Here is an 11,523-nt window from a genome sequence, read left to right as displayed (position 1 = left end):
TGGTGTTTGTCTGTCAGCTTGTCATCGGGGTCAGCCAGGACACAAAACAGCAGGGGTTGAAATGGGTATCACTCTGGCTGCCTTCTCAACTTTATCCCACCTCTGCGGCTGGTATACTCTCAGTAAACTGACTTAGTGCCACTTACGAGCAGATCAGCGTGCTCACGGGTCAGTGTGTTAATGACAGGAGCATGGCTTTTTCCGCTGAGGCTGACAAAGGCCAGGTGGACACCGGGAGTTATAAATGGGAAAGGTGGCCAAGTAGAGATGTTCTCTGTACCGGTGTAGTCCTGTAGGCCCTTTTCATTAGTGCCTACAAGCTGCTCTGCTGCACCAGGGCCTCACACCCAGGTAAGCAAGCTTCTCTCCTTTGTCTCGAGATTTCAATTTTTTAAAATTGATGTAGAATAACCCGGGTGAAAGTAAAGAGTAGCACAGGCGGGGTTCTTTAATTCAACCAATCGACTGTGCCAAGAAACCGGGCATGAGCCCAAGAGGGATAGAGGAGTGGCGGGCCAGATACAGCGCTCTGCCAATATTGTAATGCCTGGCACAGGTATATTGTTAAAGACACTGTTAAAATGATTCATTTTCAATCCAATGATCTGCTGAACACTATAAGATGTCCACTAAAGGTCTATATAGCGTCTAACTGACTGCTAAATATATTTTCCCCCTTGAAACAAGGATTGAACTTCAAATCCAGGAGAATGTCTATCAGACAGAATCTTGGACAGATCATTCCCACTTCAGAGCGCTAACTGCTAAGCTGATAGCAACTGTCCTTGAGGAGCCACAATGCTTTTGTAACACTTAAGCAGTTTTTCTAGTGTATAGCAGATGGTGCTGAGATCAAATAAGGTCAGCAGGAGATAGAAGTGAAGCAGAAGTAGATCCATGTGAAGTAGCATGAAATATAACCTTGTATGGTCTACCTAAAATCCTGTCTGTAGATATGAAGCTATAAGGCATCATAGATAACAGTTTTGGGGGTTGGCCGAACAATGAAGAATTATAATTACCACATCGTCCCATTGAAGCCTGGCTTGATGAACACATAGGTCATTAAGGAGCATTTCTGAACTCATCCCTGTTCTAAATGGTACTTTCTTTTTTTAACAGCTCAGACTCACACAGCTTCAAAAGATTTAGAGTTCGAGTCAGATACCATCCAGTGACTTTTCTACAGACCTTGTTTCACTGCAGTTTTTCATCCTGGCCTTTGATATCCAATGAAAGAATAAATTATTCAGTTTTCCGCTCACTTCAAAGCCCTTATTTTGAGTTGGGGAATTGCTGCGTGCTTTCAGTGTTGTCTTTGTGCTATTATACTCTCAAGGCCTGGAGCTATGTGGTGGAATATCAGAGCGAACACCGTCAAACGTCTATATCCAGAAATATAGGGGTCTTGTTGTGCTCGAGTGTCATCAAGAAAGATCGGATCAAATTTAAACATCACTTCACCTGTTACCCCTCAACCAACAGGCCCAGAGGAAATCAAAATTAATAGATGGATTTCCATTTCATTCGTGAACTTTCCCTATTTGTGCTCTACCCTATAGGTCTCTGTCCTATGGCCAGGGTAGCATGTGCGGTGTCCTTGATGCTGCTGCTTGTGCTCTACCCCCGCGGGGTGTCCTCAGCCCCCGCCCAGCACCTGTGTGGCTCCTACCTGGTGGACGCCCTCTACTTTGTGTGTGGGGAACGGGGTTTTTTCTTCAGTCCAAACCGACTCTACAAGCGGGATCTGGAACATCTGCTCGGTAAGCTTGTGTTAGCTCTGGTAACAGGCGTGACTCTTTTTGTTTGACTTTTGAGAAAGAAGTTGTAATTGTCCCCTTGATGGTTGGAGTTTAGAAAGGAACAGCAAGACATTCCCCCCCGAGACCTCAGGCTGGCTTTGTGTCTTTGCGGTCCCTGTGCACCATGTTCAAAGTTCAGAGTCGGTCTAATAAGAACGCCAATTTGGATGCTAGCTGCAGGAAAATGCAGAGGGACAGAATGTTGGAAACTTTACTGAACTAAAATATTTATTTGTACAGACCACCATTAGTGTGCAAAGCCTCACTGCGGCCTCTTTTGAATTCAGTGGTGAAGCCAGACTTATGGTTTCTCATTGTTGCTTTCAAAGTCTATGATGTGACAAATCCAATAAACACAAATCTTGTGAAATCCCCAGTGAAAGTTATTCCCAAAATGTGTTATTTGGATAATGTTATTTATTTTGATGTTTTGAAGTTAACTTCCAAGGTGTAAGTTATGACATGTCTCTGTTGGAGCTCCGTCATATCTCCTCTTGAAATTGATGCCAACAAGACTAAACGGATTGCGGAGATCGAATGACAGTGTCATAAAGTCTCCATTAAAGCGTGAACAGTCTGAATGGTAGTTTGAGGAATCGGAGGGGTTTGTGAAGCAGCAGCACGACTTAACACATAGCTAACTACAAACTTTCTCCACTTCACAGGCTTCCTGTCAAAAAGAGCCAAACAAGAGCACCAATCGCAGAGGGCTCTGACCGGCCGCATTGAGCCCAAGGTGAAGAGAGGCATCGTGGAGCAATGCTGTCATAAGCCATGCAGCATTCACCACCTTGAAGGCTACTGCAACTGACTAGCCACTCCACGATGAAACATATATAGCTTGAAAAAAAGTCCTGAAGTCAATTTGTGGCCCAATACTTGCTGGCAATGTCTTATCAAATGGAGGAAATAAAGCTTCATGACCCATAACCCAAGGCTCTTCTTTGCAAAGATGGGAATTGTGGGCTTGTAGCTGGTATATAGAGTGGGTGATAGATGGGCTGCCATAGCCCTCTGCTGTGCCACAACCTGCGGCTGCAGTCCTAGAGTGCACTCTACTGGTCGAGGACGGACATGGCCAAGAAAACATAAGAAGCTAAGGCTTTGTACTTTTAAATATTTGGGAAGCAAATAAATCTCAGAAACACTTTGTTTAAGAAGAGTATTAAAATCTGTCTTTATTTACAAACAAGAAAGGTTAATAAAGAGCTACTCCACATGAAGTGGTTAATAGTTCTGTTGCTATAAGATTTATAAAAAAGTTATAAAGATAAAATTCCAAAATACATATTAAAATGTTATGCCAACAATGCTTTTTCTAAGCACTACAGACTTCATCTATGTCCTCATTATTTTCACACGCTGCTTCCATACTCACATTTCTTTTTATAATCTAAACGGATAAATCCTCAGGCACATTATGTAACAAACTGAGTACAAAAGGCTGTAATGCATCGACATGTGGGAATGCAGAAAACACTCGTTAGGAGGTTGGTTTAGTATCCAAAAGTCCAAACCTTCGAAATTTACACTTGTCAGCCAATTAGTTCCCAGTTCTTGAGCTCCAGTATGCCTAATTATTCCCTGACAAAACAAACAGAGAATTAGGTGAGCAGGAATAACAAATGATACTGAAACTGTTATGTCTGCTCATTGTCCTCAAGGCCAATGAGAGGTCAGCGTGACACTTACCTTCTTTAAGAGGTTCATTGGCTACAGTATGCCTGTTCTCCTTATCGTGTTGGAAAGCTTTGCAGGGATCAAACCTGCCAGGCGCACCGGGCAGCTTTGACTTCAGCTGCTCCAGATCACTCTTCTGCCGCCACACCTGGGAGCGGAGCTTAGACACCTCCTATGTAGAAACACATGTATACAAACACAGTCAGGAAGAAGGGGGATAAAGAACATGTGCTTAAGCTTTGTGTGTGTGTGTGTGTGTGTTAACGCTGCTCCCTTATCCCGTGTTTTACCTGTTTAAGAGAGATGTTCTCCTCTTTCAGCTTCATGACGTGTTTGATCTTCTGCTTCTGGTTCTGGTGGCCCATCAGGCGAGCGTACGCGTCAGACAATTTGTTCAACTCCTCCTGGTTTACCCCGTTCTCATTGAGCAGTGCATTTCGCTCTGCCGCAAACGCGTTGAGCTGCTCCTATGGTTAAATCAACATCATGATTTTAACTTTGTCAGTAATTTTGGTTCAACTTGCATGAATTTGTTGTTTTGACCACTTGGTGGCAGTGCAACAATCTGTAAAGATAACACTGCTATAAAAAAAAGGTTTTGGAGTTGTAGTTCAGGTCACCTGACAAATGGGTACAAATTCAAGACTCCAACATGTCTGGAAAAAATATACAACTGTTCACCAGTAACTGTATTTCAGGTAGCTCTTATTTTAGTTTATTTTAGTTTTCACCAGTTTGTTTTCAATTGTTTATATGATGCCATAAAAACAGGGTAAGATGTCATGATTGGTAGCTGAGATTGCCATGGGCTGGGCGGGTGTATCGGCAGGACCCCAACTCCACACCATAATCACTACTGCATGGATTCCAAGTGCTAAATTTGTTTGTCTGTTCTGTGCTGAGCTTATATCATATAGAGCGTTTATCAGTTTCTTTTATGTGAACTGTGCAGGAGCTGGAGAGAAGTGAGTCTGATTCAAAACAGTGAAATTGTGTCTTGTCAAATGAAAAACATGAGCTGAAAGACATAAGATTTAGGTTTTCCTGACTAAGCTTTGACATTACACTTGTTTTTCTTTAAAGAGATTGCACATGTGACTTCATTGATGTGGAAATGACTCACCTGGAATGGCCTGACTTTTGCAAACAGCTCTTCGTATTGTTTCTTCCAGTGTTCTGTCTCTGATCTCAGGGAGCTTCGGAGAAAAAGAATGAAGAGTTTAAATCAGCAAATAATAAGTAAACAAATAAAGATGAAAACTGACTCCATTAGTACCCGGCATTAAAATGTGTTTTGTATCCGCATTATATCTGGATATGATTTTTAGGTTTAAAGATTTGAGATAAAATAATTTTCCGCCTTCAGTTATTGTATGCGGATTTGCATTTACAGATGCATAGAAAAACTGTGTTCAATGTGGTCACATGGCGGCTCTAACCAGCTGTAGAGGTGGTTTGGCCAATCAGATTAAAAATCTGTCCACAATGCATCTTGGTTGCATTTAAACCTGTTCTTTAACATGGTCAAACTCAACCCAACTCAAAACACTTTTAAGGCAAGGAGTTAAAGAGGACACACACACACACACACACACACACACACACACACACACACACACACACACACACACACACACACACACACACACACACACACACACACACACACACACACACACACACACACACACACACACACACACACACACACACACACACACACACACACACACACACACACACACCTCTCCTCTTGCACTTCAGTGATTTTTCTTTGTAGTTCGTGTCGCTGCTCCTCCATCTCCCACTGCAGTGTAACCTTCTCCTGAGAAAGTAATTCCACCTGCTCCTGCAGAGCCCGTCTGTCTTGTCGCTGTTCTTCCAGCTCGCACCGCAGGGTCTCTGTAAGATCTAATTGGGTCTGGGAGCTCACATACTCTTGTTTGACATCATCTAGGCGAGACTGAAGCCCATTTCTGTCCTGCTCTGCCACGTTTAGTTGATTTTCAAGAATGAGCCTGGACTGCTCTTTGAGCTGAACTTGAGACAGAAGACTCTTCTTTTCCTTGTCTGCTTTCTCTAGCTCTGCCTGTAGTCTGAGCACTTCTGACCTGACCTGCTGGTGGTCTTTCCTCTCAACCTCCAGTGTTCCCATATTCTCCTGAAGGGCTGTCTGAGTTTTAGCTCCCTCTTCTCTTTCTTGTTGGAGCTGTTCCATTATTTCCTCTTTTGCCAGGCTGACCTCCTCAAGTAGTCTCTGTGCCTTTTCCTTCTCATTTTGGAGCCGAGTAACACTCTGACCTCTCTGTTCCTCGAGCTGCCCCAGAGCTTCTTCTCTCTCCTTTGTCTGCAGCTGTAGCTCCTGCTGCAGCTGACTGATCAGGTCTGCATGGCTTGACTCCATGGCCTTTATCTCCCCAGCTTTCTTTGCCAGCTGAGTCTGCACCTCCAGCAACATTCTATCCAGTAGAGGGAAAAATAAACTTAGAAGGTGGAAAAGCGACACTTATTCCGAACCCAGGCTGAAAGTGAATTTAAAGCTTACCTTGCACTCTCCGCCCTGGCATTTTCTTCAACTAACTGTCTCTCCTCCAGTGCCTCCTTCACTCTCTTGATCTCCTCTTCCTTCTCTTGAACCACTTTGTCCATCTCCTCATTCATCTTCTGGGTCACTCTCTCCACCTCCTCTTCTAGTTCTTTCTGTCTCTCCTCTTCCTCCCTCAGAGCATTTTTGGTGCTGAAAAGTCAGACAAGCGCTCTGAGAAACGTACACTGACAGAATCTTAAGCTACAGGTAAATGCCAACACAAATCACACTGATGTTCCACAAGTACTGACACTGAACTCGAGCACTCACCTTTCAAGCTCTGTGACAATGTCTCCCATCTTGCTCAGCGAGTTTGTGTGTGCTTCCTGGAGTTGTCGCATTACAGCTAAATGGTCCTCTTTCAAAGCTGCCACATCATAGCTCTTACTGAAATTGGCAAGCAAACGTTTGATGTGTTATTAAAAATTATTGAATGAATGATTTAAATCATTGAAAAAAAACAGATTTCTGAACAGGGTTTTGGAATCATCTTGACCACTGACAGATTAGGAAAGAACTTGTACCACATCGGGTTATGCTGCTGCTGACATGGGCTTGAATGCCCACTTATAAATCAAACTACATTTAGTTAAAAAATGTAATATTTTTGTTGAGGATGAACTCTAATCTGTCGTCAGCTCGTCGCAATTGGGAGTGAGTGTTGGATAAAAGGCTAAGCAAGAAAGCAAGCAGAAGAAATTGTTAAATTATTGGATAAATAGTTTAAATTAGCTAAAACATATGAAAAGATTATTGAAGGCAAAAAATAAGTAAAGCTAAATATAAAAAAACAAAACAAGAAATGACATCGAGGTTAAACTAATGGCTTAACAGTTGAAATGGTTACTTCACAGTTATGGTTTGGTAGTACTGCCAATACTGGCAGCTCATGCCACTGCAGATGGTTGTAAAACAATTGCTAACTTTACCATAATCTTTTGAAATCCTCGTATAATTAACAGTGTTAAATAATACATTTTCAGCAACATGTATGCAGCATGATGGTGATATCAGTGAAGAGATATTTTTTTGAGCTCGTCTGACAGGGCTGTGTGGGTTTGACTCACAAAAAAAGGTCTGGGAACTTCTTGTCAAATCAACTGACAAATTCTGTTATGAAATAACAGTTAGTTGCAGCTGCACATCAGAAGTCTCCCAAACTCGGTTCAAATTTGACACAAGAGATTTGTAGAGTGTCAAGCCTGTCCACCAGTCTCCGTCGTTCTGTACTTCTCTCTCTAATAAACTCCCCCAAAACACGTTCCCCTCCATGTACCCTGGTTCCCCTCTTATTCCAAAGACGAGGTAGTGAGGTGACTTGCAAACTTTAAATTGCTCAGACACAGAAATAGTCTGTGTCAGACCTATGATGGACTGCCAGCCTGTCAATTATTTTTCTCTACATTAAACTGTGTGTATACTAGGACTGTTTCCCAGCTGCTCAAGACTCAAAATAGAAACATAGGCAGTCTCAACAAAACCAAAAGGAAATATTGTATTGCAGGTGGAGTGAGCAAGAAGTCTTTTCTACAAGTATGCATTTCACAATCCACATGGATTCTTGAGCTAAAGTGATTTGGAGGCCAAAGTTTCACTTTCACCTTTTCTTTTCTGTGAACAACAGTGCACTTTCCCTTTTTATGCTCACCTCTCCTGCAGTGCCCTAGCATCACTCAGTTGTCTCTCCAGCTCATTGTTTTCATCCTGTAGCTTCTGGAGGGCCTCCTGACTTTTCTCCGCCACCTCCATCCTACTCTGCTCCTGCTCCTCCAAGATAGCAAGGTCTCCCAGCACCTCCTCCATCTCCTCCTTCAACTGTCTCAACCGCTCCTCCGACTCCTCCCGCTCCTGCTCCACCAGCACAGACAGCGAGTCTACAAGTGCCTGTGGAAAACAGGTAAGAGTAGGTTACAGCTTTAGTGTCAGGGCACTCATTTAAAATCAATTTGCCACAGAAGGGAAAATGTATGTGTAACCTTTTCTTTTGTTAGTTCCTCAGTTAGAGCATCATGTTCCTGCAGAAGTTGAATTTGTTTCTTTTTCTCATCTCGTTTAACCTCCTGTAGCAAGTTGAGCTCCGTCTTTAACTCCTGCACCCTCCTCAGCCCCTCCTCTTGAGTCTTGCCTAAAATGAAATGACAAAATTCATAGAAAACATCACTGTTAATTCATTTTATTCAATTAAAAAACACACTATTGGGATCTAGGCGAACACACTTCTCTCTTCCTCTGAGTAGAGACACCGCTGTTCAAGATGAGCCACTCTCTCATCCAGCTCCTTCTCCGTCCGTCTGAGCACCTCCCTTAGTCTGGCAAGCTCTGCCTCCTGCTGCCGAACTGTTGCTCGAGAGTCGTGAACTTCTTGGTTGGCCAGTTTAATTTGCTCCTCCATGTCACCCACTGACTTTTGCGCAGCCTTGAGCTCCTGCTCCTGGTTCTCCAGTCTCTTCTCCACCTCCCGTAAAGCATCCTTTGAGGCCTTCAGCTCTTGCCGGAATACCCGGGCCTCCTCCTCTTTATTTCTCAGCATATCCTGATTGGTTTCAAGCTCAGTTGCACACTGCTCCAGTTTGTTTTCTAGTTGCCTGTGGAGAAGTGACAAGTAAGTGTGTCGTGTTGCACAGTTGGGATCTAACTTGCTTGGAGAAACCATTAGGTATTTCATTACTTTGCTTCCTCCATATGGGAACCTGCGACAGTATTCTCCTGTGTCTTTTCTTTAAGCGTTAAGCGAAGATCCTACAAGTACACAAACAGATAAACGTTGTAATTCACAATGATTATCCACTTTGGGATGAATTGCTCATATAGGCTTTTAAAAAATAACCTGGATCTGGTCATTTGCCGCATCCAGGTATCCCTGCAAGACTCGGACCTCCTCCTTCAACTCCCGTATCACAGCTGGAAAAAAATACAGAATTGTGGGTAGTAATAAGCAAGCAATCCCCAAATCACAAGCAAGAATTATGTTTACTGTAACCTTTATTGCTCCTTTCAGACATGCACTAAACTCCAGATAACCTCTGGACATTCTCTAGAGGGGATGTATGTGAGAACGCAAATGTCCAAACCTTCTATTAAAAAAAAAAAAAAAAAAGAGAATTTCCGAAAGACCCGATATGAGAACACAGCAGGTGATTCAATGCAAGCGAGTGGACACAGAATAAGAGTACCAATACCTTGTGATGAAAAATTGTGGCTCCACCCCTCACCTGAGCCACTCCAGAGACTCAAGTGTTGTTGTGAACAAGCCTGAGCAGAGAATCTCCTGCTGTGTTGTTCACGTGTGAAAAGCAAACTTCAGAGAAAGTCCGAACCTAATTCTGCAGACATTGTCTGGTGTTCATGTCTGACAATGGCTTTTACTCTTTGTACATCAAGGACAATACTAGGGACATATGTGCAACTTTATGTGAGGGATACTTGCAGAGAAATCTGGCAACTTAATAAATTGGAGTATGTTGTAACATACCAACAGAACTCACCATGTAACCTAGCATTCTCAGTCTCCAGCTCTTCATTCAGGACTTTTGTTACTTGATGGAGGTCCTCTATAAAAAAAAATAAGCCTTAATTAGTAAATCTACCCATTTGTCCGTCTGGTAGAACTATGTGTACACTATTCTTACCCAGGTCTCTGTTTCTGTCCTTAAGAGCTGTAACAGTAGCCCTGGCAGCTGACAGGTCAGTTTCTAGCACCTTTAGTTGACCCTCAGTGTTAATCTGCAGGACACTCAGCTCCTGGAAACACAAATAGATACAGTTTGCATCAGCTCAGAGTAAGGCAGATTCATATTTACATGTGAATAAATAATGAATTCCGTATTTTGCTGAATAATGAAGGGAGAACTTGAACACAAGGCATACCTCACTTTTCACATCCAGAGAGTTCCTGGCCTCCATCAATTCCATTGTTAGTGAATTTATTGTTTTTTTTGTAGTGTCAGCAGAAACCTAAAAAACATGTACTTGGTCACAGTTTTTGTGGGACACTGTCGAGAAATACTAGAAATTATTTTAGAAGCCAAGACAGGATTTCTGAATACATTCAATCCAAATAAAACTAACCTTGTTCTTCAGAAACTCATTGACTTTCTTGAGCTCAGCTCGCTGTCTTTCAAGCGTAGTAACACTGGCAGAGAGGCCCGTCCTCTCCCTGACCATGGCAAGCAGCTTGGCCTGCACCTTCTTAAGCTCTTCCTCCAGGGCCAGCAGCATGCGGTCCTGCTCCCCTCGCTGCTGAACCAGGGACCTGATCTGTGAGGATGCAAAGGGTTTGACAGTGTAATCATCTGCTGATCTGGCAGGGACCAGTAATCGTTCATACACAACATATCAATACTAGTAATCAATAAACACAGGAGGATGAAACGCACCTCTTTCTCCAGGAGCTTCTGCTGTTTCAGCTCCATGGAGAAGCCGTTTTTTTCTTTCTTCACACTTGACCCTTCAGACTGACATTTGACAAGACATACAGATGGATGATTTCATAACAGAAGCACAAATATGAGTGATAAATTAGTGGTGTTATTAAACGTGGAAGTTACAGTAAACTTACAAGACCATCCACAGACATAGTCCTGCGGAAAGGTGACTGCAGGGGATTTCTGGTAGGCGATGGCGGTGGCAGGAGAGCCCCAGGGACTGCAGACACGAACAATGAAAACAAGAGGATTATTGTGGGTCAGATGATACTGTGTTCAGTTAGTTTTCACCACTTGTTGTATTGTGCTCAGTAGATTTACCCACCCGCCTTTAGAGGTCTGAACCGATCCGACTTCTCGAAAGACACAGCTCCCTTCAGGTCCCCGGGTTTAATCTCATAGGAACCCGGCGGAGGAGCACAACCTTCGGCCCCAACAAGCACAATGTTAGTCGAGTTAGCATCAAACAAACACTAATGCCACGTCCTGCTTCATTGACATATCCAACCAACGTCAGCTCACTTTATTTGTGGGTCTTTCACTGAATTAGCAATGGGGATATCAGTCTGTAAGGTTAGCAGCTGTGGTGACATGAGCTACTTCTCCTGAGTGAGGACAGTTAGCCAACATGCTACTAGCTTATAGTTTCTAGACGGTTACTTACCAACGTGCTCGTTGAACCTTTTCAACGGGGCTCTGGAAAAAGACATGTTAAAGCCCGAGTGTCTTTTAATGCTAGTTTGAAATAAATTGATAATTCCTCGTCTGTCACTCGCCACAGACGATTCGCCGCTGAAATTTCAAAATAACGTCCTACGTACGTTAACGTGCCTGTGGCCAATAGGCGGCCAGGACTCTGTCTCTTGTGACGCCGTTCCGCCTCCACCTACGTCACCGCGTATTATTCAGATTTTCAGTCAAACCCATAGACCTGACAAGGAAATCATATTTATTTAAATTTGGGTTTATTACTTAATCAATTATATTAATAATCGATTTAAATGTATCTGGGTTTATAAGTTCATCATTT

The 11,523-nt window shown here is 43.0% G+C and overlaps 2 protein-coding genes across 2 annotated transcripts; one reads left to right on the top strand and one right to left on the bottom strand.

Moving 5' to 3' along the window:
• The first annotated feature begins 224 nt into the window (after window positions 1-224).
• On the top strand, window positions 225-2,720 carry LOC133958962 (insulin-like). Its single transcript, XM_062394006.1, has 3 exons — window positions 225-351; window positions 1,563-1,763; window positions 2,468-2,720. The coding sequence occupies exons 2-3, from the start codon at window positions 1,574-1,576 to the stop codon at window positions 2,611-2,613; spliced, it is 336 nt and encodes a 111-aa protein (XP_062249990.1). The 5' UTR covers window positions 225-351; window positions 1,563-1,573; the 3' UTR covers window positions 2,614-2,720.
• A 261-nt stretch (window positions 2,721-2,981) lies between these two features.
• Window positions 2,982-11,285, bottom strand: hmmr (hyaluronan-mediated motility receptor (RHAMM)). Its single transcript, XM_062393104.1, has 20 exons — window positions 11,158-11,285; window positions 10,819-10,917; window positions 10,628-10,713; window positions 10,446-10,523; window positions 10,138-10,326; window positions 9,937-10,023; window positions 9,699-9,810; window positions 9,555-9,620; window positions 8,897-8,970; window positions 8,738-8,808; window positions 8,287-8,654; window positions 8,046-8,194; window positions 7,718-7,953; window positions 6,340-6,456; window positions 6,028-6,219; window positions 5,228-5,941; window positions 4,606-4,678; window positions 3,773-3,949; window positions 3,495-3,654; window positions 2,982-3,386 (listed from the first exon to the last, which is right to left on the bottom strand). Exons 1-20 carry the CDS (start codon window positions 11,201-11,203, stop codon window positions 3,376-3,378), a joined length of 3,105 nt encoding a protein of 1,034 aa, XP_062249088.1. The 5' UTR covers window positions 11,204-11,285; the 3' UTR covers window positions 2,982-3,375.
• Window positions 11,286-11,523: the final 238 nt, after the last annotated feature.

This window comes from Platichthys flesus, chromosome 8 (assembly GCF_949316205.1).
Source record: "Platichthys flesus chromosome 8, fPlaFle2.1, whole genome shotgun sequence".
NCBI lineage: Eukaryota > Metazoa > Chordata > Actinopteri > Pleuronectiformes > Pleuronectidae > Platichthys > Platichthys flesus.
Note: the sequence above shows the minus strand (reverse complement) of the source record. Positions and strands in the feature narration are given on the sequence as shown.

Bases quoted from the DNA above. Each gene is read 5' to 3' on its own strand.
- hmmr (XM_062393104.1), bottom strand. From the start codon at position 11,203: ATGTCTTTTTCCAGAGCCCCGTTGAAAAGGTTCAACGAGCACGTTG. The intron at 8,971-9,554 runs GTGAGTTCTGTT...ATTTTTTTCCAG, and splicing joins TGAGAATGCTAGGTTACATG to CTGTGATACGGGAGTTGAAG. The intron at 4,679-5,227 runs GTGTGTGTGTGT...TTTTCTCCGAAG, and splicing joins ACTGAAGTGCAAGAGGAGAG to CTCCCTGAGATCAGAGACAG.
- LOC133958962 (XM_062394006.1), top strand. From the start codon at position 1,574: ATGGCCAGGGTAGCATGTGCGGTGTCCTTGATGCTGCTGCTTGTGCTC. The intron at 1,764-2,467 runs GTAAGCTTGTGT...TCCACTTCACAG, and splicing joins GGATCTGGAACATCTGCTCG to GCTTCCTGTCAAAAAGAGCC.